At 44.8% G+C, this 27,180-nt stretch overlaps 1 protein-coding gene across 1 annotated transcript; it reads right to left on the minus strand.

Moving 5' to 3' along the window:
• On the minus strand, positions 1–26,598 carry LOC136140169 (zinc finger protein 264-like). Its single transcript, XM_065898238.1, has 5 exons — positions 26,475–26,598; positions 10,785–10,880; positions 3,303–3,311; positions 2,514–2,642; positions 1–1,628 (listed from the first exon to the last, which is right to left on the minus strand). The coding sequence occupies exons 1-5, from the start codon at positions 26,506–26,508 to the stop codon at positions 1–3; spliced, it is 1,896 nt and encodes a 631-aa protein (XP_065754310.1). The 5' UTR covers positions 26,509–26,598.
• Positions 26,599–27,180: the final 582 nt, after the last annotated feature.

A 27,180-nucleotide genomic window follows, 5' to 3' on the forward strand; every position in this document is an offset into this window, starting at 1 on the left:
TCACAGAGAAGATACTTGTGGGGTTTCTCTTTGGTATGTACGATCAGATGTAATGGTAGGTGTTTTCTCCTGCAAAAGATTTTCCTCGGTGTTTACATTCAAAAATTCTTTCCCCAACAGGAGTTCTCGGAGGGTGACTGAGGTTTGCCCACTGGTGAAGGTTCTTCCTACATCTGTCACACTGACAGGGTTTCTCCCAGTATGAATCCTTTGATGCTGAGTGAGGGATGAGCTGCGACTGAAGGCCTTTCCACATTCACTGCACTTATAAGGCTTCTCTCCGGTGTGGATGATGGCATGTCGAATGAGGTTTGTGCTCCAGCAAAAGGACTTCCCACACTCCATGCATTCATAGGGCTTCTCTCCACTGTGAATCCGCTGGTGCCTGGTGAGGCCTGACCTGCGGTTGAAGGCCTTCCCACACTCCGTGCACTCAAAGGGCTTCTCCCCAGTGTGGATGCTGAAGTGCCGAATGAGGTCTTTCCTAGTGCTAAAGGCTTTCCCACATTCTTTGCACTCAAAAGGTTTCTCTCCAGTGTGGGCCCGTTTATGCAAGATAAAAGTGGAGCAGTGGGTGAAGGCCCTTCCACATTCAGTGCACACAAAAGGCTTCTCCCCAGTGTGAATCCGCTGGTGCCTCTTGAGGTATGATCTGTGGTTGAAGGCCTTCCCACACTCGAGGCATTCAAAGGGCTTCTCCCCAGTGTGGATGACATAGTGGTGAATGAGGGCTGCGCTCTCACAGAAGGCTTTACCGCATTCACTGCACTCATAGGGCTTCTCCCCAGTGTGAGTCTGCTGGTGCCACACGAGGTATGACTTGTGTTTAAAAACCTTGCCACATTCAAAGCACTCATACGGATTCTCACCACTGTGGATGATGTGATGTCGAAGGAAACCTGGCCTATGTCGGAAGACTTGCCCACATTCTTTGCACACAAAGGGTTTTTCCCCGGTGTGTCTCCTCTTATGTAAGACAAAGTTGGAGCGGTGGGTGAAGGCCTTTCCACATTCATTGCACTTGTAAGGCTTCTCTCCAGTGTGAATCCGCTGGTGTTGTGTAAGGTAGGACCTGCGGTTGAAGGCCTTCCCACACTCTGTGCACTCATAGGGCCTCTCCCCGGTGTGGATCATGTGGTGCTGGAGGAGGTGTGTGCTCTTAATAAAGGTTTTCCCACACTCTGTGCATTCATAGGGCTTCACACCAGAGTGAATCTTTTCATGTCCAGCAAGAAGGTGTTTCTTGTTAAAAACTTTCCCACATTCGCTGCATTTAAAGATACTTTCCTCTTCCTGAATCATGTGATCATTACCAGATCCACATAAGTCATGGTCATGGACAGCACCTCCTGCAGGGACCAGCTCCTCTACAATCCTTGAACACACACCACCAGCTGTCCCTAAGCTGCCATGTTCAGGACTCATTTTCTCAGGAAGCTTCTCCCTCTGGGGGTCCATCCCTGGTCCCAAGTGTCCTTCCTGCATTTCCAACAGCCCATTCTGATCCTTGGCTTGTCCGAACTGGGAGTCCCCTGGGCCTCCTTGTATTAGTTCCTGGATAGAGGCTCCCTCAAATAGGGTTGGCTCACAAGTGGTAGGTTCTGTGGTCTTGGGTTTTCCTTTGTCAACTGAAAGAAACCCAATAAACAAGGCCCATTAGTAATACCAACAAGGAAGAAACAAAATCGGCATTTCAGTGAAAAAGATAAAGATGAAAACAGTGCCTCTGTGTCTGTTTTGCTACCTCTGAATCTCAACATTGTAACTTCTTTCTTTCTTGGTCATTAGACTGCTGACACCTTGAAAGCCAGACCCAGTAAGAGAGTCTGCAATGGACATAACGCCACAATTTCACAGGCTTGGCTGGACAGAGTAATAATGCCTCTGTGGGCTTTCAGTTTCCTTTAATCAAAGACATCCCATGTTGCTGTAAGAACACGAGGAAAAGGAAATTCCATAATGGTACAGTGGTTAGGACTCTGTGCTTTCACTGCCTGCCAGGCCCAGGTTCAATCCCAGGTGGGGGAACTACAATCCCGCAAGCCAAGTGGCACGGCTGAAAAAAAAAACACACAAAAAAACCCACTAGGAAAAGGCATCTAATGCAGCCCTGATAAAGGACAGAAAGTGTATAATGCCAATTCAACTATCTCCAAAGAGAAGTATGGTCCTTGCCCCAGCTCTAAGGAAGTAACCTGTAAACTGGGTATCTCCAGAGAGACAGGCATGTCTTTGTTGTTCATGGTGAGTCCCTAGGGATGTACATGATACTTTACGACAACAGATGACTCACTATGGGCCCCTAGATAGTTTATGCTAAAGAGATGACATTAGGTCTGGGTAAGGTCTGGGCACAGCAGAAAGACCAAACATGTAATTAGAAAGCTGGGGCTTTGAACCACGAGTTATCAGCTGGATCTCTGGAAAGGGAAGAAGGGTGGAGACTGAGTCCCATGTACAATGACTCAATCAATCATGCTTCTGTAATGAAAACTCAACAAAAATCTGGATACCGAGGCTCTGGTGAGTTTCCTGGGTTGGCAACACTCCGTGCACATACTGCCAGATATCGATTCCAGGAGGTAACGAGACGCCGAAGACACGGAAGCTTTGTGTCTGGAACACCTCCGGACCCTCTTCTACTCTGCATCTTTTGCCTGTAACAAACACAATTTGTGAGCATAACAGGTTTTAGGGAGTTTTGTGAGTCTCCTAGCAAATCACTGAACCTGAGGGTGGACTGGGAAACCCCTCGACTTGCAGATGGTTCACAACATCTGGGCAGACTTGGCAGTCCTGGAGTTCTGTATTTCTAACCTTGAGTTTGGCTAACTGTCTGCAGGAAGAGACCAGGGGAGTCCTACTGGCACCACTGGAGTTGCCAGAGAGGAGGTGGGAAGGACACTATAGCCTTAGGACACAGAATGTACAAAGGCCCCCCAGGCCATGAGGATGGTATTGACAAGAATCCAGGGAAACTGATTCCCATGGTTTTGATTTGGGTTACAGTGAGGACTCCCAGGACAGGGCTCATAAGGCAGGAGGTGAGCAGGACTGGGATGGACACATTAGGTCTGTTATGCCCCAACAGTTTGGTGAAAAGACTAGAAAAATACACATGATCTAGACGGAGAAAATATTAATAGTTTACTTGAAAACATTAAAGAGGAGCTATACCAATGAAGAATTTAACGTGGGGGGAGGTGAAATTGGAGAAAGATGGTCAAAAGGTACAAAATTCCAGTTTTAAGATAAACAAGTCCTAGGGATGCAGTGTACAACTCAATAACTGTAGCTAACACTGCTGTATGCTATAAAGAAGCACTGTTAAGAGAGTAATCCTAAGAGTCCTCATCACAAGGAGCAATTTTTTTTCCTTTTCTCTTTTCCTCTTTACTTTTTTTTCTATCTATATGGGTGTCAGCTGAACCTACTGTGGTAATCATTTCACAATATATGTAAATCAAACCATCAGGCTATATGACTTAAAACTTATACAGAGGACTTCCCTGGCGGCACAGTGGTTAAGAACCCACCTGCCAATGCAAGGGACATGGGTTGGATCCCTGGTCCGGGAAAATCCCACATGCTGTGGAACAACTAAGCCCATGCGCCACAACTACTGAAGCCTGCGCGCCTAGAGCCCATGCTCTGCAACGAGAAGCCACCGCAATGAGAAGCCCGCACACTGCAACAAAGAGTAGCCCCCACTCGCCACAACTAGAGAAAGCCCGCACGCAGCAACGAAGACCCAACACAGCCAAAAAAATAAAATAAATAAAAATAAATAAATTAGACAAGCCTCTTAGATAGCCTCATCCACCAGAGGGCAGACAGCAGAAGCAAGAACTACAATCTTGCAGCCTGTGGAACAAAAACCACATTCACAGAAAGACAAGATGAAAAGGCAGAAGGCTATGTACCAGATGAAGGAACACGATAAAACCCCAGAAAAACAACAAAATGAAGTGGAGATAGGCAACCTTCCAGAAAAAGAATTCAGAATACTGATAGTGAAGATGATCCAGGACCTTGGAAAAAGAATGGAGGCAAAGATCGAAAAGGTGCAAGAAATGTTTAACAAAGACCTAGAAGAATTAAAGAACAAACAAACAGAGATGAACAATACAATACAATAACTGAAATGAAAAATACACTAGAAGGAATCAACAGCAGGATAACTGAGGCAGAAGAACGGATAAGTGACCTGGAAGACAGAATGGTGGAATTCACTGCTGCAGAACAGAAGAAAGAAAAAAGAATGAAAAGAGATGAAGACGGCCTAAGAGACCTCTGGGACAACATTAAATGCAACAACATTTGCATTATAGGGGTCCCAGAAGGAGACGAGAGAGAGAAAGGACCAGAGAAAATATTTGAAGAGATTAGTCGAAAACTTCCCTAACATGCGAAAGGAAATAGCCACCCAAGTCCAGGAAGCGCAGAGAGCCCCATACAGGATAAACCCAAGGAGAAACACGTCAAGACACATAGCAATCAAATTGGCAAAAATTAAAGACAAAGAAAAATTATTGAAAGCAGCAAGGGAAAAACGACAAATAACATACAAGGGAACTCCCATAAGGTTAACAGCTGATTTCTCAGCAGAAACTCTACAAGCCAGAAGGGAGTGGAATGATATACTTAAAGTGATGAAAGGGAAGAATCTACAACCAAGATTACTCTACCTGGCAAAGATCTCATTCAGATTCGATGGAGAAATCAAAAGCTTTACAGACAAGCAAAAGCTAAGAGAATTCAGCACCACCAAACCGGCTCTACAACAAATGCTAAAGGAACTTCTCTAAGTGGGAAACACAAAAGAAAAGGACCTACAAAAACAAACAATTAAGAAAATGGTCATAGGAACATACATATTGAAAATTACCTTAAATGTGAATGGATTAAATGCTCCAACCAAAAGACACAGGCTTGCTGAATGGATACAAAAACAAAACCCGTATATATGCTGTCTACAAGAGACTCACTTCAGACTTAGGGACATATACAGAGTGAAAGTGAGGGGATGGAAAAAGATATTCCATGCAAATGGAAATCAAAAGACAGCTAGAGTAGCAATACTCATATCAGATAAAATAGACTTTAAAATAAAGAACGTTACAAGAGACAAGGAAGGACACTACATAATGATCAAGGGATCAATCCAAGAAGAATATATAACAATTATAAATATATATGCACCCAACATAGGAGCGCCTCAATACATAAGGCAACTGCTAACAGCTCTAAAAGAGGAAATGGACAGTAACACAATAATAGTGGGGGACTTTAACACCTCACTTACACCAATGGACAGATCATCCAAACAGAAAATTAATAAGGAAACACAAGCTTTAAATGACACAATAGACCAGATAGATTTGATATTTATAGGACATTCCATCCAAAAATAGCAGATTACACTTTCTTCTCAAGTGCACATGGAACATTCTCTAGGATAGATCACATCTTGGGTCACAAATCAAGCCTCAGTAAATTTAAGAAAACTGAAATCATATCAAGCATCTTTTCTGACCACAATGCTGAGATTAGAAATCAGTTACAGAGAAAAAAACGTAAAAAACACAAACACATGGAGGCTAAACAGTACGTTATTAAATAACCAAGAGATCACTGAAGAAATCAAAGAGGAAATCAAAAAATACCTAGAGACAAATGACAATGAAAACACGAAGATCCAAAACCTATGGGATGCAGCAAAAGCAGTTCTAAGAGGGAAGTTTATAGCAATACAAGCCTACCTCAAGAAACAAGAAAAATCTCAAACAATCTAACCTTACACCTAAAGGAACTAGAGAAAGAAGAACAAACAAACCCCCCCAAAAAAAAGTTTGCAGAAGGAAAGAAATCATAAAGATCAGGGCAGAAATAAATGAAACATAAACAAAGAAAACATTAGCAAAGATCAATGAAACTAAAAGCTGGTTCTTTGAGAAGATAAGCAAAATTGATAAACCATTAGCCAGACTCATCAAAAAGAGGGAAAGGACTCAAATCAATAAAATTAGAAATGAAAAAGGATAAGTTACAACAAACACCGTAGAAATGCAAAGCATCCTAAGAGACCAACTACAAGCAACTGTATGCCAATAAAATGGACAACCTGGAAGAAATGGACAAACTCTTAGAAAGGTATAACCTTCCAAGACTGAACCAGGAAGAAATAGAAGATATGAACAGACCAATCACAAGTAATGAAATTGAAACTGATTAAAAATCTTCCAACAAACAAAAGTCCAGGACCACGTGGCTTCACAGGTGAATTCTATCAAACAGTTAGAGAAGAGCTAACACCAATCCTTCTCAAACTATTCCTAAAAATTGCAGAGGAAGGAACACTCCCAAACTCATTCTATGAGGCCACCATCACCCTGATACTAAAACCAGACAAAGATACCACACAAAAAAAGAAAATTACAGACCAATATCACTGATGAATATAGATGCAAAAATCCTCAACAAAATACTAGCAAACAGAGACTCTGGGATGGCTCACACCAAGGAGTACTTCCCTAAACTTCTGCGGTCAGTGTCCTTGTCCCCACGGTGAGCCACAGCCTCTCCCTGCCTCTGCAGGAGACCCTCCAACACTAGAAAGATGGACCCCAACCTCCAAACTTGATTCATATGTTGAACCTGAAGACAGTTCACACACCAAGAGAATCTGACAGAACGTCACCACATGAGGGACTCCTGGTGAAATCAGTTTGTGGAAACAGACTAAATTTTCCATATTGGATCAAGGATGGCAACACGTTAAAAGAGCTGAACAAAGAAAGAAGACATGAGAGGAGGGTACAAAAGACAGACACTACTGGGATCACAATGAATCTGAGGTCACAAAACTCTACCCCATGCTGCTTCTGGGCCTTGGAGCTCCATGTTATTTTTCCAGCACACCACCTTCCATTCCTGATGAAGAATGCTACTCATCAGTATAAAGAAAAAAGGAGATGAGGGAACCGCATGGCCACCTAATGATGGTGGTCCTGAACCGAACATGCATCTCTCTGAAGTATGCCTGTTATCCCACCAATAAAAGAAGCCAGCATGACAGAAGTGGAAGCAAAAGAGATTTGAAAGTACAACCTTCAGAAATTATCTTGGGGAGAGAATTAACATTGAACACAGTAACTATAATTATGACGCACTGCAAAGTTTGACACTAGTAACCACCTAAACTTATCTCCCTCTTTTGATTTCTGCTCTTCCCCCAGCTCTTTAGTATTCTTTGTGTACTTCTTTTTTCATCTCCTTCAAGGTTTTACTAAGGGAACTTATAAATTGTCTCATTCGACCTCAAAAACAAAACAAAACACTAACAAACAGAATCCAACAACACATTAAAAGGATCATAAAAAAATTAATTTAAAAAAGTAAAAAAAAACCAAAAAACTGTATTCCTATCTCACATTATACTCAAATTCTACCTCAGACCAAAAAGAGTTAAATGTCAAGTGCCAAACTTAGAACATCTTAGAATAAAACAAGAATATATTTTTGATATTGGGGATAGAGCAGCATCTATAACTGATAAAAGTATCAAGAATGTACAAAAAAAATCCCTACAAACAAAAGAGAAACAAGGTAACAGAAACAGGCATTTTCCATGAAAGGACATTTCAAAGAAGTTGTTTCTCAGTATCCACAGCAGATTAACTGGTTCCAGAAACCCCCTGCTCAATACTAAAATCTGCAGATGCTCAAGTCCTTTATATAAAATGGTGGAGTATTTGCATATAACCTACACACATCCTCCTGTGTACCTTAAATCATCTCTAGATTGCTTATAATATCTAATACAATGTAAATGCTATATATTGATAAATAGATGCCAGCACAAGGCAAATTCAAGTTTTTTTTTTTTTTTTTGCAGTATATGGGCTTCTCATTGTTGTGGCCTCTCCCATTGCGGAGCACAGGCTCCGGAAGCGCAAGGTCTGCGGCCATGGCTCACGGGCCCAGCCGCTCCGCAGCATGTGGGATCTTCCCAGACCGGGGTACGAACCCGTGTCCCCTGCATCAGCAGGCAGACTCTCAACCACTGTGCCACCAGGGAAGCCCCAAGTTTTTGTTTTTTTTTTAATTTATTTTTTTGGCTGCACTGGGCCTTTGTTGCTGCATGTGGGCTTTCTCTAGGTACGGCGTGCAGGCTTCTCATTGCAGTGGCTTCTTTTGTTGCAGAGCACAGGCTCTAGGCGCACGGGCTTCAGTAGTTGTGGCACGCGGGCTCAGTAGTTGTGGCTCACAGACTCTAGAGCGCAGGCTCAGTAGTTGTGGCACACGGGCTTAGCTGCTCGGTGGCATGGGGGATCTTCCCGGACCAGGGCTCGAACCCATGTCCCCTACATTGGCAGGCAGATTCTTAACCACTGTGCCACCAGGGAAGCCCCAAATTCAAGTTTTGTTTTTTTGAACTTTCTGGTATTTTCTCTTCCCCCCAATGTTTTCAATCTGTGCTCAGTTGAATCTGCAGAGGCAGAACCTGCGGATACGAGGGGACAACTGTACAAATGGGCCTATAATCACATGATAAGGTGCTAAAGGTTGTGAATGAGGGAAATGCAAAGCAAGCTCACCTAAGATATAATTTTGTGTCAGTCTGTTAAGCAAAAATTGAGGAGCCTTACAGCATCAAGGACTGAACAGGACATAACTGGTGGAATCTGGAGAATTATAAATAGGTACATCCCTTTTAGAAAACATTATCACCTAAACTTGAAAATTTGCATAACCTATAATCCAACAATTTTACTCCAAGAAATAACAAAAGACAAGCCTAACCGTGTGCAAGATGACCAATATATATGAATGTTCTTGGCAGCACTGTTTGTGAGGGTGAAAAAATGTAAAAAATTAAATGCCTCAGAGAGTGGATGAATACAATATGAAATAGGAGCATTTTTTATTCGCTTCAAGTGTAAGAAACACGGGCACATTTTTACCTTGAGCAGAGCAAGGATGAAATTGCTAAACAAGCAGAAAGTAAGTGAAGAAATAATTTCCCTAAAAGGTGTACTCTAGACTATGGTTCAACAACTGGCCATGGCCTGGGCCAAGACCTCTTCCACTAGGTGAAAGGAAAACTATAAACTGAGAGTCTGAATGAGTGTGGAAGGGTAGAAGACCAAGCAAGACAAGGGGATAGATTTTTAACATGAAAACTTGCTGACACATGAGGGGTCACAGGCTGAGACACCTGTCCTGGGGAAGTGGTCACTGCGAGGATGGCCGGATGTAGGGGCCGATAGAGGTGGAGGGGTGAGGATACAGTCTCTGGGGCTGTATCCAGTCTCCAACCTGCCTAGACGGCAGGACTGTGCGCTCTAACTTGGGAGAGGAAGGAATGAGCATCGTGACGGGTTCCTTGCCAGGCATGCTGACTGGGTGCCTCTGAGATATTCAGGTGGAGAAGGGCAGAGAGCAGAGGGCAGAGGCTCGGAACTGCCTCTCTGAGGGGCTGTCGACGGGCTGCACACAGACACTCGCAGGCTGGTGGGGCCACCCGAGGGACTAGGAGGGAAAGAGCACGACTCTGCAGGGGTCCCATCACCACACACGGTGGCCCCAGTACCCTCAAGCAGCCCAGATGTGGGGCACAGCAGGACAAGTGTCACTGTCAGGTTTTACCAAACAGGAGGAGTAGGGAGACATGCAACAAGGGAAGGCTTCTTGAGTGTCTGGACGGACAGGGTGGGAAAGGGGAGGCAGACGAGAGCTGGAGAGGAGCTGGGAGAGGAAGGAAGGCCCTTTTCCTCAGAGGTCAGAGGGAAACGTGAGATGCATTACTCATTACGATACAGGGACATGAATGACACCAACGGCTTACTTCCCACGAGCCACTGACTGCGGCGCAGACGCTGTGCTAAGCGGTTTTATGCTTTAACGCGTTATGTGACCACGTCCCCAACAACCCGGAGACGGAGCAACTATCAGGAACAGACTGAGCGCAGCAGACCACACTTGCCAAACCATCTGCTCCTCCACCTGGACACATGGCTCAGCCCCATCTCCCAGCCCCGTCCCCCGAGTGTGGCCAAGCGCCTAGTGCCTGTCAGTGGAAGCGGGGGGCTGGTGTTTGTGCGAGTCTTCCTTGCCCTCTCACTCTCCTCTGCCTGCTGCAGGAGGTCAGGACAACCTTCAAGCCACATGCTGACGGCAGAGTGGACCCAGGTTCCTGAACAGCTGTGTGATGCACAGTCACACGGACCGGGTGTGCCTCAGAAAAAGTGCTTCCAGGGACATCCCTGGTGGTCCAGTGGTTAAGACTCCGAGCTTCCACTGCAGGGGTCACGGGTTCGACCCCTGGTCTGGGAACTAAGATCCTGCACGCTGCGAGGCATGGCAAAAGAAAGAAATACAAAAAAAGAACAAGTGCTTCCACATGCTGAGCACCAAGATGCTGAAGTCTGTCTGACATGGCAGCTAAGATTTAACTTAGTCATACGTATATATACAAAGACACAATGAGATCCCGAAGTTCACTAGGGCCACAGAGCTGGTGATCGGTGAAGCCCAGGCAGCTGGAGCCCAAGACAGCTTGAGGCCCAGGCAGCTTGAAGCTTGAAGCCCAGGCAGCTGGAGCCCAAGACACATCTCAGCTCATGCACCCCTATCCTCCAGGAGGACAGAGGGACCTGGGGTCAAAGGGCTCCGTGGCCTCCAGACCACCACAGAGGCCCGAACAAGACGCTTCCCCAAGGAACCAGGGCCAGCGACCTCCCCCTGCAGGGTCTCCCAGCTGCCCAAATCTTGGCTCCTACCTGGACAGGTGCTTCGGGAGAGGTCTTTCTTCACAGTCCACAGCTTCTGCCCCTGCTCCAGCTGGAAGATCAGCTCAAATCTGGGAACAGGACACCCTGTTCATGGAGAAAGGAAGAAGACACTAGGATTTCTGTGAAAACAAAGAAAACCCCTCGATCTAGTGTGGGACTTCAGGATGTGGACAAGACCTCTGAATGAAGCTGATTCCATCCACAGAAATCCTGACCTGGAACCTGGAAACCAAGGTCAAAAATACCAATGTTGCAGCTTCCCTGGTGGCGCAGTGGTTAAAAATCCGCCTGTCAATGCAGGAGACACGTGTTCAAGCCCTGGTCCGGGAAGATCCCACATGCCACTGAGCAACTAAGCCCCTGTGCCACAACTACTGAGCCTGCGAGCCACAACTACTGAGCCCGTGTGCTGCAACTACTGAAGCCCACATGCCTAGAACCTGCGTTCCCAACAAGAGAAGCCCACAATGAGAAGCCTGGACACCAGAACGAAGAATAGCCCCCGCTTGCCGCAACCAGAGAAAGCCCGCATGCAACAACGAAGACCCAACGAAGCCAAAAAAAAAAAAAAGAAAAAAAAAAACACCACCAATGTTGGGATCCAAAGACTTTAGACTGCAGTGCTGGTTGTGTAGACAACACCTATTCCCTTTGACCTCCATTGCACAGAGTTCCAACTCTATTCAGCTGCAGCCAAGAGACACAGAGAATATGACCGCCTCCTTCCAGAAGGTGTTTACTAATTAACCCAAGTGAATTTCAACCACCTGTGCATTAAAACCTCCTGAGATGTCTGGTTCACATCCAACTGAAACCAAATAGGGACTTCCCTGGTGGCACAGTGGTTAAAGAATCCGCCTGCCAATGCAGGGGACACAGGCTCAAGCCCTGGTCTGGGAAGATCCCACATGCCACGGAGCAACTAAGCCCGTGCGCCACAACTACTGAGCCCGTGTGCCACAACTACTGAAGCCCACGCACCTAGAGCCCATGCTCCGCAACAAGAGAAGCCACCACAGTGAGAAGCCTGCACACCACAACTAAGATTAGCCCCCACTCGCTGCAACTAAAAAAAAGTCTGTGAGCAACAACGACCCAACGCAGCCAAAAACAAATAAATTTATTTATTAAAAAAAAAAAGAGAAAGAAACCAAATCTCTGCAGATGAGGCCTGGATACCTACAGATTTAAAAAAACCATCCCAGATTCTGGCATCAAGGGAGGGCTGAAAACTCTGGTTTCCACCAACTTGCAGGTGACCTACACCAGCCCTCTGGAGGAGAAAGCTCTAGTCCAGGATGGCTGAGTGAGGGGACCGGCCAGTGCTGTAGTCCTGCAGCAGCCTGGGTCGCCTGTGAGGGAACCTGCCCGAGGCCCTAGACCAGGAAGAAGCAGACAACTGGGCTGGCACCCACCAACCCGGTAGCCAGCCCCACCTCTGAGCTTCCTACTGGTGAGATAATAAATTTCCTCCAGGGTGAAGACTGAGCCGGTGTGTCACATACAGCCAAACACAGATGCAGGGGAAAGACACACAGACTCGGCAGGAAGTCGACGGCAGAGGTGCCAGGACTCGCCGACAGCTTCTCTGTCAGGTGCAGGGTTCATCAGTCATCACTAAGCAATGTGCTCTCCTGTGTGCTCCGTGCTCAGCACGGGGCTCAGCGACAGCAACTAAGACCTCCCTTCAGCTGTCAGGAGTCACGTTCCCTAGGACCTCAGGGCCTTTGCACATGCTGGCCCTTCTCCCTGGAAGGCTGTTCTCTACCCACCTTGCTCCTTCCAGCTACTTCTCTTTGGGTCTCAGCTCAGGTGTCACTCCCTGAGAAGAGTCTGCTGAACAGTGGCTGAGTCCACATGCTTAACCAATCCACCACGTCACTATGAACTTTTAACCTTAATAATAATTGAAAAGTTAACATTTATAGGGTGTTACCATGTCCCAGGGACTGTACCAAGCAATTTAAATGCATTACGTTGTTTAAAATGGATGGAATAATTTAAAGAACTCACATATTTAAAATATTGACTCTTTTCGGTCAAAGTAAGGTATGTCTCCATTGAGCTAAGTCTTTTTTTAGATACCCAGCAAAATTCTGAAGAGCGCTCCTCCTGTCTAGGTCCGCAAGGGCTGTGAGTCCCTAGCTGCCACCTGATCTGGGAAGAGACGGAGCACTTAGTCTGTCTCGCCATTGTCAACACACCAAGTTTCTGGGCTGGTGACGCCGGGGCAACCAGGTAACTGGCTACTGCCTAACGCCGAGGCCCCCCAGTAGACGGTTGGGATTCAAGTGTGATCAACTGAGCCAACAACACTGAAGTCCATGGGGGGCTGCTCAACTGAGCTGCCCACCACCCTGTGAGAGACTGATGGCACTGCCTGCCCTCTGAGGGCACACCTGGCCAGAGTCCAGGCACTGGTCCCTGGAGCAATACAGGGATGCGAGTGGCATAGGGCACCCCCCTCACACATGCCATGGCACAGAAGAGGCTTAGACTGCTTCACAGGCAAACCTTGCCATGGCTGCTTGCCTTACTGTTGTTGCAGTTTGCCCCAACCACGTAGCGGATAAGAGATCCCATCTCTGGAGACTGCTAGTTCAACGTATAATGGGGGGAGAAATAAAGGAATAAGGAATATTGTTTTTGCTGCCCTCTGAGACACCTGAGGATGTTTCTCAACCTACTCCAGATTGTGTAAGCCTGGCCAGTGTGTCCGGCACTCGTGAGTGCTGCTGCAGACCAGCACGTGGAGAGCTCTTCCTCAACACCAAACTGTCACCCCGTCAGGACACTGCCACCACCACTGCTGTCCTGAGGCATGAGCCCCAGCCCCTCCCTAAAAAGGCAGGCTGCCACTCACAGTGGTTGCCACTTGGGACTGCTAAGAGCCTACCAGGTAAATACCCAAATAAAAGAAAGAAAAATGGTGGTGGTGGGGGCGGAAAGGTGACCCCCCCACCCCCCAAAAAAGATTTTGTTTGGAGGCAGAAAAAAAAGGAGTGGGGAGGAAGGGGCTCGTTATGCTGTGGACCAGGGCCATCCAGGGGAGAGGCTGCATCTTGGAGGCCCCAGGCCCCTCCACCCTTTCCTCTCCTCAGCAGGAGACAAACTAAAACTAAAAACCAGGGTTTTAAATGGCTGAAAAGCTCAAAAGGAAGAAAGAAGGGAAGGGGGCACATTATTAATCTTACATATCAAGCAAACGCCAGGTCTAGCAAACATAATACTGGTTCTAGACTACTTATTGATTTATAAGCAGTAACAACAACAAAAAACCCTAGATAACAGGGAGAGAATAAAAATTTAAATAACATACAACATATAACTAAGTTAGAACTCTGTCTATACTGACCCAATTGGAAATCCAAAATTTATATACTAAAATTTATATAATTATTATATAATAACTACATATGGTATAACAAAACTTATATATCAAAAAAATTTTATCACCAAAACAAAACAGAGCACTAATTGGTTTGTCTGACTCCACAACACAGGTTCTAAATTATCTTTAGAATTTGCTAAAATGCATCAACTGACAAAACTTCATGAATTTAATACAGGGCTCAAATCATAGTTATACCTGGGGATCCCACTAAAATGAAACACTACTCCACCACTGTAAAAAGTACCTAAATATTAAAGAGAAAAAATAGGTATATCTTACTTTGACTGTAGTTTTACCTGAATTTCCTATAGCCCTAGTACCCACTGTCCTAAAGTATCCCATATTGGGCATAGATGCTCTGACACAATACACAATTAAAATAATTTTTTGGCACTTACAAATTAATTGGCTTGATAAAATGGGACCCTACAGACCCGAGTTAAAATAATAATTCAGCCCAATGTAAGTTGAAAAGGGGCCTTTGGGGAATAAAACTTTTATGTAAGACCTAATTAATCAAGGGGTGGTGATCCCCACTGCTTCTCCACGTTGACAGCCCAGCTGTGCGTGTTCTTAAACCTAAAAAAACACAGGGCACCTCGCTGTGAGTTACTGCAATCTTAATGCCATGGTCCCATCTGTTAGGGTTCCTGTTACTGACTGAATTGTGTCTCCCTAAACTGCATGTGTTAAACCCTAATCCCCAGTGTGATCCTATATGGACTTAGGGCCTTTAAGGAGGTAGTTAAGGTTAAATGAGGTCACGGGGTGGGGCCCTGATCTGGTAGGACCCATATCCTTTTAAGAGGAAGAGAAGGCCTCTCCAAGCCAGATGAAAAGTCAGGTAAGGACACAGCAAGAAGGTGGCCAGCAAGAGATCCTTATCAGCAACTGAACTGGGACTTCCAGCCTCCAGAACTGTGCAAAAATAAAGCTGCTGTTTAACCATACAGTAATGGCAGCCTGAGCTGACTAACAAGATCCACACACCCAATACCCACTATTATTAGAACCCGGTAATTGCTCTTCAATTACAGATCTGGCTAACGTGTTCTGCTGGTGTGTATTTTGACAGCCTCTCAACCTCGGTTTGCCTTCGCTCTGAAGGCAAATAGGACTCCTCCCCAGGCTGCCCCGTGGGGTGGCTCAACAGCTCTGCCAACACCCACCCCCTCTGCAGCCAAGACCTCAGCTGCACCCACCCACCTCTCTCCAGGAGCACAGGCGATGTTATATCAATGACAACCTCGTCTAAGGAGATTCATTTGACACGCTTGTGACAGTGAGTCCAACACCTTTTAATCCTTTGGGGACTAGTTTTAGACAAAAATACTATTCAGGGGCTTCCCTGGTGGCGCAGTGGTTGAGAGTCCACCTGCCGATGCAGGGGACACGGGTTCGTGCCCCGGTCCGGGAAGATACCACATGCCGCGGAGCGGCTAGGCCCGTAAGCCATGGCCGCTGAGCCTGCGCATCCGGAGCCTGTGCTCCGCAGCGGGAGAGGCCACGGCAGTGAGAGGCCTGCATACTGCAAAAAAAAAAAAAAAAAAAAAAAATACTATTCAGTATTACTTTGGGTCTGCTGGCCACATATTCCTCATTTATAAATTTTATTTACTCTCCCTGATGCTGATACTTGCAAATCAGCCCGACTTAAATGGGACTCCCTCCAACAAAAGCTCTAAAATCTGCTCAAAATACTGTTAAATAGCCAGTCCCATCAGTGTCCTCAGAGACTCCTTCACCAAAGAGGCTTTGACAACCTCTTCTCACACCTCCTCGAGTTTCTGAATCACCTACCGGGGCCACAGATGCCCAGACTGTCCCCTCAGCTTGGTACTATATGCTACTAAAACAACAACTAACTATACACAAGGCTCTCCGGATAATGAAGGCTGTTGCAGACCCCGAGCCACTGACCGCCACACCCAGCTGCCCATCAAGCTTTGGATCATGGCAACAGCACATCACAAGCTCAGCACAGCTCCTGAGGCCCCAGGACAGGATGGAACCCAACCTGGGCCCTCTGACATATTCCTCTTGTAGGACAAGGTGGGTCCTTGCCAGATGCTGTGGTGCTGGAGGAGGGCACCCCTCCCCACAGCCCTTGGCTACCTGGGGAGCACCTTGGGATTAAGTGAGTGAACAGTTGTGGGAGTTTGTGGATCTCTTGCATCCACAGCACATGATGGAGCTCAGTAGATTGATGCTGCTTTCTATCCTGTAGCCAGAATGTCCAAATAAAAAATGGGATCTAAGAAACATTTCTTGGCCTATTCAGGGGGTCATCTTAGTACTAGATGCCCTGATCAACAAACGGCCTCCTCTTCACATTCATTATAAACTGCTGGGCCATTGCTTAAAAACTGCCTCCTTCAGGGTAAAGAAACTCTTGTCTCACCAACACCCCAAAAGTAAGTAAGTCAAAATCACATGTCCTTACATTTATAAAGGCCACAACGATAGGCCTTGCCAGGAAGCTCCTTACTCCCTTTGGAATTACAGACATTACTGACAATAACCAAGATACACATTTCACTTCTCAAATTACACAATGCTGGGCTCTGGAGAGAAGTAGTCAATAGAGCTTCATGGCCCCAATAGGCCCCAAATAGCTGGTTTAACTGAAAAACGACGATTTCCTTAAACAGCTCCTTTTCAAACTCCAGTCTGACAAACAAACCCCTCATTGGGCCTCTATCTCACCCCTTAGCCTTAACTCAAGGCTCCTTGAATCACATACCTTTAAAAATGTCCCACTGCCCTTTCCTACTCTGGAAGGGAATGTGCCTCACCTCTATGTACACAAAGACTCGTTCTACAGGAGGTCATTCACACTGTCTCCCCTGCAGTTACACACAGAGCTTCCCATCATTCCATGAGGCTGGAGACCAGAAGGAGGGAGCACACGCTCCCGGCACCCATTAGCCACAGACTGCCCCACAGGCCAGGCAGCTGGTCACCTGATACGGAATCCATTTGCCCTGAACTTCAAAACAAAACAAACCAAACCAAACCTTGAAGAGCAGCCATATGGCATTCTGGTAACTGTTGCTCTTACTATAACTGGTCTGGGTACTTTCATTGGTTTATAAGTCAGAGGCCTGAACCCTCTGAGGAAGCCACTGTTTCAACCAAACACGGCAAATACTGAGGCCCACATCAAGTCAAGTGCGTACGTACCCACTTGCAAAGGATACCCTGCCCCACGTCCCAGAGCAAGACCTCACTGATGAAGATGACTTCGCCTGGGGACACGAAAACCTTCACCCCAGCAGATACCCATGGACTTCCTCTCCTAAGACAGAAATCAGACCTGGGACCTTTTTGCTTTCTTCTATTAGGGATTCTATCATGTTCCTGAGCTGCTGTCTGTGACCCTGGTATATGCCTCAATCTGCCAAAAGGGAAATCTCCAATTTATAGCTGGTTGGTCAGGACAGGTTGTGAGGACTTGTGACTGACATCTGAAGTGGGTGGGTGGGTGGGAGGTGGAGGGGCTGTCTATGGGACTGAATCCTTAATAACCTGTGGAGTCTGTGCTAACTCCAGGTAGTTAGGGTCAGAATTGCCTGGTATGGAAAACCCAGACGTTTTATATCAGAAGTGTTATGAGGAAAAAAGATTTTGTTGGTTTGTTTTTTAATTAATTAATTAGTGGCTGCATTGGGTCTTCATTGCACATGGGCTTTCTCTAGTTGCAGCGAGTGGGGGCTACTCTCCATGGCGGTGCACGGGCTTCTCATTGCAGTGGCTTCTTTTGTTGCAGAGCATGGGCACTAGGCACGCACGTTACAGTAGCTGTGGCACACGGGCTCAGTAGTTGTGGCTCGCGGGCTCTAGAGCACAGGCTCAGTAGTCGTGGTGCATGGGCTTAGCTGGTCCTCAGCATGTGGGATCTTCCCGGACCAGGCTCGAACCTGTGTTCCCTGCATTCAGAGGCAGGTTCTTAACCACTGCGCCACCAGGAAGTCCCATGTTTGTTTATTTTTTACAAATACCACACTAACATGCACACACATGTATACATACAAAGCCATACTTTTAGCACACCTTATAACTCCTGAAAGATTCTCTTAAACACTCCCTAAATTACATATCGATTTTCTTGGCTAATGCTACATAAATGGGAAACTTAGTTATGAGCCTGCCTGCAAGGACTTCCTGTATCTCTACTTATGTTCTTCTTTTTCATTCTCAAAATGGTTTTCTATACTCTACAAGACAACTTATGCCATACCTTCTAAAACTCTCCACTATTATCCCCCAAAGTTTCCTTAATATGATGTGAAATATCAGAGCACACCCTTCATGTGCAAACCAAACAATCCAAAACCACACCCTTGCCCACCTCTTTAAACCTCACACACCAGGCCACTATTCCTCCTGCCTTAACTCAAGCAGATCCAGGTTCCAGACAATTAGGGACACCCCTAGTGCCCCAAAGCCTGTTGGAAATATTCAAATCTCACAGATACTAATTAATACAGTGGGGACCCTGTGACAATTTCAATGAGTGGAGCATGAATAGTGCCTGAACAGTCCTGACACCTGGTCAGGGCTCAGGGTACCTGCACAGTGACAGTTATCAATTGCTTATTAAAAGTGACCCACTTAATAAATGTTTTCTTAGATTTCTTCAAAAAGGGAATCCCGCATTACTCTGATAAATAGGAAACCCGGGGTCACTTCCGTTGATGGCAGGTCACCATGAAAAAAATGCAGAAGTGAAATCAAAACAGTGTTCTTAAGTTCCAGAGAGCTCAGATGCCTGCTGCTCAGGGCTCCTGGCCTAAGGCTACTGCCTCTGTTGACAAGGGGAAAGTAGCAACAGTCGCAGGGGTAGGGAGTGTGGGGAAGGCAGACTATGTTAGAAGGGAGCACTAAACAAACCCAGACTTCCCGTCAAACACATTCAGGAGGCAGGAAGAGAAGAAATGATGGAATGGTTACATCAGGCTGTATCGCAATGCCAGCTGAACAAGTGTCCCTGCACTCTCAGAAATAGGGTTTCTCAAGCTGACATGATAATTTAGGTCAAGATAATTCTTTGTTGGAAAGGTGGGGAGGAGCCCATCCTGCGAATTATAAGGATGGTGTAGGATCCACGTGCAGATTGTAATAACCAAAACTATCTCCAGATGTTGCTGAGTTTCCTCTGGGGAGCAACATCATCTCTGGTTGAGAACCACTTTTATGGTTATAAATAGGATGATGAGAGAAAGTGAGAGGGATGGGTGGACGGACACTCCATGAAGTCTGGTGGTCAGAACACAGCTGGTGAGGAGGTGGCAACTGGGCTGAGAAGGGGCAGCCATGTAAAAAGCCAAAACGGAGAGGGCAGACAGCAGAAGCAAGAAGAAATACAATTCTGCACCCTGTGGAAGGAAAACCACATTCACAGAAAAATAAAATGAAAAAGCAGAGGACTTTGTACCAGATGAAGGAAGAAGATAAAACCCCAGAAAAATAACTAAATGAAGTGGAGATAGGCAATCTTCCAGAAAAAGAATTCAGAGTAATGACAGTGAAGATGATATGATGCAGGACCTCGGAAAAAGAATGGAGGCAAAGTTCAAAAAGATGCAAGAAATATTTAACAAAGACCTAGAAGAATTAAAGAACAAACAAACAGAGATGAACAATAAAATAACTAAAATACAGAATACACTAGAAGGAATCAATAGCAGAATAACTGAGGCAGGAGGACAGATAAGTGACCTGGAAGACAGAATGGTGGAATTCACTGCTGCGGAACAGAAGGAAGAAAAAAGATGAAAGGACTTAAGAGACCTCTGGGACAACATTAAATGCAATAACATTCATATTATAGGGGTCCCAGAAGGAGAAGAGAGGGAAAAAGGACCCGAGAAAATATCTGAAGAGATTATAGTCGAAACCTTCCCTAACCTAGGAAAGGAAATAGCCACCCAAGTCCAAGAAGTGCAGAGAGTCCCAGGCAGGATAAACCCAAGGAGAAAAACGCCAAGACCCATAGTAATCAAACTGACAAAAATTAAAGACAAAGAAAAATTATTGAAAGCAACAAAAGAAAAACAACAAATAACATACAAGGGAACTCCCATAAGGTTAACAGCTGACTTCTCAGCAGAAACTCTACAAGCCAAAGGGAGTGGCATAATATATTTAAAGTGATAAAAGGGAAGAACCTACAACCAAGGTTACTTTACCTGGCAAGGATCTCATTCAGATTCCAAGGAGAAATCAAAAGCTTTACAGACAAGCAAAGGCTAAGAGAATTCAGCACCACCAAACCAGCTCTACAACAAATGCTAAAGGAACTTCGCTCAGTGGGAAACACAAGAGAAGAAAAGGACCTACAAAAACAAACCCATAACAATTAAGAAAATGGTAACAGGAACATACACATCAATAATTACCTTAAATGTGAATGGGTTAAATGCTCCAACCAAAAGACAGAGGCTCACTGAATGGATACAAAAACAAGACCCATATATATGCTGTCTATGAGACCCACTTCAGACCTAGGGACACATAAGACTGAAGAGGGGATGGAAAAAGATATTACAAGCAAATGGAAATGAAAAGACAGCTGGAGTAGCAATACTCATATCAAATAAAATACTTTAAAATAAAGAACGTTACAAGAGAAAAGGAAGGACACTACATAATGACCAAGAAATCAATCCAAGAAGGAGATATAACAATTATAAATATATACGCACCCAACGTAGGAGCACCTCAATACGTAAGAGCACCTCAATACGTAAGGCAAATGCTAACAGCTATAAAAGAGGAAATAGACAGTAACACAGTAATAGTGGGGCCTTTAACACCTCATTTACACCAACGGACAGACCACCCAAACAGAAAATAAGGAAACACAAGCTTTAAATGACACAGTAGACCAGATAGATTTAATTGATACTCATAGGACATTCCATCCCAAAACAGCAGATTACTTTCTTCTCAAGTGCACACGGAACATTCTCCAGGATAGATCACATCTTGGGTGACAAATCAAGCCTCAGTAAATTCAAGAAAATTTAAATCATATCAAGCATCTTTTCTGACCACAACGCTATGAGATTTTCAATTACAGGGGAAAAAACGTAAAAAAAAAAAAAAAAAAAAAACACATGGAGGCTAAATAACACGTTACTAAATAACCAAGAGATCACTGAAGAAATTGAAGAACTCAAAAAATACCTAGAGACAAATTACAACAAAAACACGACAATCCAAAACCTATGGGATGCAGCAAAAGCAGTTCTAAGAGAGAAGTTTATAGCAATACAAGCCTACCTCAGGAACAAGAAAAATTTCAAATAAACAATCTAAACTTCACTTAAAAGAACTAGAGAATGAAGAACAAAACCCAAAGTTAGTAGAAGGAAAGAAATCATAAAGATCAGAGCAGAAAAAAATGAACAAGAAAATAGCAAAGATCAATAAAACTAAAAGTTGGTTCTTTGAGAAGATAAACAAAATTGATAAACCATTAGCCAGACTCATGAAGAAAAAGAGGGAGAGGACTCAAATCAATAAAATTAGAAATGAAAAAGAAGTTACAACAGACACCACAGAAATACAAAGCATCCTAAGAGACCAACTACAAGCAACTGTATGCCAATAAAATGGACAACCTGGAAGAAATGGACAAACTCTTAGAAAGGTATAACCTTCCAAGACTGAACCAGGAAGAAATAGAAAATATGAACAGACCAATCACAGTAATGAAATTGAAGCTGTGATTAAAAATCTTCCAACAAACAAAAGTCCAGGACCACATGGCTTCACAGGTAAATTCTATCAAACATTTAGAGAAGAGCTAACGCCCATCCTTCTCAAACTCTTCCAAAAAATTGCAGAGGAAGGAACACTCCCAAACTCATTCTATGAGGCCACCATCACCCTGATACCAAAACCAGACAAAGATACCACAAAAAAAGAAAATTACAGACCAATATCACTGATGAATATAGATGTAAAAATCCTCAACAAAATACTAGCAAACAGAATCTAACAATACATTAAAAGGATCATACACCATGATCAAGTGGGATTTATCCCAGGGATGCAAGGATTCTTCAACATACGCAAAACAATCAATGTGATACACCATGTTAACAAGCTGAAGATTAAAAACCATATGATCATCTCAATAGATGCAGAAAAAGCTTCTGACAAAATCCAATTATGATAAAAGCTCTCCAGAAGTGGGTATAGAGGGAACCTACCTCAATAAAATCCATATACAACAAACAGTAAACAGCAAACATCATTCTCAATGGTGAAAAACTGAAAGCATTTCCTCTAAGATCAGGAACAAGACAAGGATGTCCACTCTCGCCACTACTATTCAATATAATTTTGGAAGTCCTAGCCACGGCAGAGAAGAAAAACAAAAGGAGTACAACTTGGAAAAAAAGAAGTAAAACTGTCACTGTCTGCAGATGACATGATACTATACATAGAAAATCCTAAAGATGCCACCAGAAAACTACTAGAGCTAATCAATGAATTTGGTAAAGTTGCAGGATACAAAATTAATGCACAGAAACCTATTGCATTCCTATACATTAATGATGAAAAATCTGAAAGAGAAATTAAGGAAACACTCCCATTTACCACTGCAACAAAAAGAATAAAATACCTAGGAATAAACCTATCTAGGGAGACAAAAGACCTGTATGCAGAAAACTATAAGACACTGATGAAAGAAATTAAAGATTACACAAACAGATGGAGAGATACACCATGTTCTTGGATTGGAAAAATCAATATTGTGAAAATGACTATACTACACAAAGCAATCCACAGATTAAATGCAATCCCTATCAAATTACCAATGGCATTTTTTACAGAACTAGAACAAAAAAATCTTAAAATTTGTATGGAGACACAAAAGACCCTGAATAGCCAAAGCAGTCTTGAGGGAAAAAAAACGGAGCTGGAGGAATCAGACTCCAGACTATACTGGACTTCAGACTATACTACAAAACTACAGTGATCAAGACAATATGGTACTGGTACAAAAACAGAACAATAGATCAATGGAACAGGATAGAAAGCCCAGAGATAAACCCACCTATGGTCAACTAATCTATGACAAAGGAGGCAAGGATATACAATGGAGAAAAGACAGTGTCTTCAGTAAGTGGTGCTGGGCAAACTGGACAGCTACATGTAGAAGAATGAAACTAGAACACTCCCTAACACCACACACAAAAATAAACTCAAAATGGATTAGAGACCTAAATGTAAGACTGGACACTATAAAACTCTTAGAGGAAAACATAGGTAGAACATTCTTTGACATAAATCACAGCAAGATCTTTTTTGATCCACCTTCTAGAGTAATGGAAATAAAAACAAAAATAAACAAATGGGACCTAATGAAACTTAAAAGCTTTTGCAAAGCAAAGGCAACTACAAACAGACGAAAAGACAACCCTCAGAATGGGAGAAAATACTTGCAAACAAATCAATGGACAAAGGATTAATCTCCAAAATATATAAACAGTTCATGCAGCTCAATATTAAAAAAACAAACAACACAATCAAAAAATGGGCAGAAGACCTAAGCAGACATTTCTCCAAAGAAGACATACAGATGGCCAAGAAGTACATGAAAAGCTACTCAACGTCACTAATTATTAGAGAAATGCAAGTCAAAACTACAAGGAGGTATCACCTCATACCAGTTAGAATGCTCATAAGAAAATCTACTACTTCCCTGGTGGCGCAGTGGTTGAGAGTTCACCTGCCAATGCAGGGGCACGGGTTCGTGCCCCAGTCCGGGAAGATCCCACGTGCCGCGGAGCGGCTGGGCCCGTGAGCCATGGCTGTTGAGCCTGCGCGTCTGCAGCCTGTGCTCCCCAATGGGAGAGACCACAGCAGTGAGCGGCCCGCGTACCGCAAAAAAAAAAAAAAAGAAAATCTACAAACAAGTGCTGGAGAGGGTGTGGAGAAAAGGGAACCCTCTTGCACTGTTGGTGGGAATGTAAATTGATACAGCCACTATGGAGAACGGTACAGAGGTTCCTTAAAAAACTAAAAACAAAATTACCATATGACCCAGCAATCCCACTACTGGGCATATACCCAGAGAAAACCATAATTCAGAAAGACACATGCACCCCAATGTTCACTGCAGCACTATTTACAATAGCCAGGTCATGGAAGCAACCTAAATGCCCATTGACAGACTAATGGATAAAGAAGATGTGGTACATATACACAATGGAATACTACTCAGCCATAAAAAGGAACGAAATTGGGTCATTTGCAGAGACACGGAGGGATCTAGAGACTGTCATACTGAGTGAAGTAAGTCAGAAAGAGAAAAACAAATATCGTATATTAACGTATATATGTGGAACCTAGAAAAATGGTACAGATGAACCGGTTTGCAGGGCAGAAACTGAGACACAGATGTAGAGAACAAACGTATGGACACCAAGGGGGGAAGCGGCGGGGGTCGGTGGTGGTGTGATGAATTGGGAGATTGAGATTGACATATATACATTAATATGTATAAAATGGATAACTAATAAGAAACTGCTGTATAAAAAATATATATAGAATTAAATTTTAAAATTCAGAAAAAAGGGGCTTCCCTGGTGGCACAGTGGTTGGGAGTCCGCCTGCCGATGCAGGGGACGCAGGTTCGTACCCCGGTCCGGGAGGATCCCATGTGCTGCGGAGCAGCTGGGCCCGTGAGCCATGGCCGCTGAGCCTGCACATCGGGAGCCTGTGCTCCGCAACAGGAAAGGCCACAACAGTGAGAAGCCCGTGTACCGCCAAAAAAAAAAAAAATCAGAAAAAAGAAAAGAAAAGAAAAGCCAAAACGCCCAAGCACACTCACCAGGCACAGAGAACAGCAAGTGGAGAGGCCCAAGGCAAGTATGTTAAGTATGTGCACAGGAAACAGCAAGACGCTGGCATGACCAGAGCAGACTGAGCTCAGGGAAAAGTGTGGGGAGGTGAGTGAAGGGTCAGCAGGGTCAGATAATGGGCCTTCTTATTTTTAAAATTTTGTTATAAAATATCTAAATATGTCAAACGTTTCCTAATTTTGTGTAACCTCTTCTCATTAACACAGAATACAATCCCAATTCTCTAAAAACAGGCATGTCTTACCCTATGCCCTGGATTTACAGCTCTCCTTTCCCTCAAACTGAGAGGTCTAAAGTGATTATCCTCAGGCTGCTGTTTCTCCACCTTGGCTCTCTTGCCCTTGTGGGCTGGATCAACCTTTGTTGAATGGGGCTGTCTCGTCCATCCTCAGGTACTAAGCAGCATCTCTGGACTCTAACCTGCTAGATGCCGGGACCACCCACACCCCAGGTGTGACAGTCAAATGTGGCTGCAGACTTCCAAATGTCACCTGGGGATAAAACTGCCAAGTACTGAGAAGCACTACTCTCTCTCAGCTTCTCTCTCTTGGACTAGCAGAGGATCTTGGCCAGGACTCAGGGAACAAGAGACAATCATGAAGGCACAGGAGAACAGAAAAGCCCCATAACCGAGATCCTGTGGTTTAGAACAATACCTGTTGGCACTGAAGGCAAACACCTCCCGAGGCCCCACCTGCCTCACCCTCTTCCTGGAGACCATCCCATCACTCACAGCCCTGTGGACTGGGTTGCAGGGGATACGTGAGCCCACCAGTCCCACCCAGTCAGCTCCCTGTCTGGAATGTGAAACAAGAACCTCAGACAGAGGCCAGTCTGTGCTGGGCACTGGGGTGGAGGCTCAGGGAAGTATGGGCTCAGGTGGCCACTCCTGCCTCAGGGACAACCCCCTAGAGCCCAGCAGTAGAAAAAGAAAAAGTAACAATGTTAAGTATGCAAAGAAGTAAAAACAAGGCATCTGGGGGCCACAGAGAGCAGGGACTGGGGTGGCCACTCCTGCCACAAACTTGCTGAGACACAAAAGCCATTCTGAAAAAACAGACATGAGCAAAGCTAGAGGGAGAAGTCAGGACAAGAGATCCAGAAGCCGGCATACTCCTGGTGGTTCCCAGTCCTTATTTCAGTCCCATGTGGCCCAACTGGAAATTCTGCCTTTGGGTTCTGAAGAACACCCCCATTTCCTTCCACCACCTTTTAGGAGCCAAAGGGGAACTGTTTCTTGCTCAAAGAAACACAGAGATAGCAGGCAGGAAAAGATGAATCTCAAAAATGACTGAAGCTGTAGGGGAAAGGGTAAGCTTCTCGATCAGCCGGGCATGGAGCCAGAGCATGTCTGACAAGGAGATAGCAGGTCCTCTGCATGGCAGAGTGGCAAGGCCTTACCCAGAGACACCAAGAGCCTGCAGTTTTCCAGCATCACCTCCTGGTACAGGGTCCTCTGAGCCGGGTCCAGCTGCCTCCACTCCTCCTGGGTAAAAGTCACGGCCACATCATCGAAAGTCACAGACACCTGTCAAATAGAGGTAGTAGTGCTGACCCTGGGGCTGTTGGATGGGATCAGAGCTTGTTTCTGGAAGGCTGTTAAAGGTGCAGAGAGATCAAGACCCTAACCACTTAGCACCTCCGGAGGGCCAAGCTCTAGGCTGGGCTGAAGTGGAAGTGGACAATGTTTTGGACATAATACAGTAGTGTAAGAAGAAAGAAGTCTCCTATGCCGGAGCCACTGGAAAGTCACACAAGACAATGGAAGTGATGTGTGGGCTGTCAGACGCAGACAGGAGAGGCTGTAGGACCTCAGAGGAATGAATAATGATAATAACAGTATCAATAATGGTAACAACAACAGTACCTGAGCCTCCCTGGTCCTGCTAGCTGCCTGCCTCATGGTGAGGGCTGCACTTCCTGGTTAAAGTGATTAAGAGTCCCCAGTTCTTTCTTCACTCTCTTGTTAACATCCCAACTCTTGAAACCTGACACTTAGCAGCTGTGTTACCTCGGAGACATCACTTCATCTCTCTGAGCCTTGGTTTCTGGATCAATACAACAATCGTTCCCACTTCACTAATATCAGTTGTGACATTTAGACAGA

This window comes from Phocoena phocoena, chromosome 20 (genome assembly GCF_963924675.1).
Source record: "Phocoena phocoena chromosome 20, mPhoPho1.1, whole genome shotgun sequence".
Classification (NCBI taxonomy): Eukaryota; Metazoa; Chordata; class Mammalia; order Artiodactyla; family Phocoenidae; genus Phocoena; species Phocoena phocoena.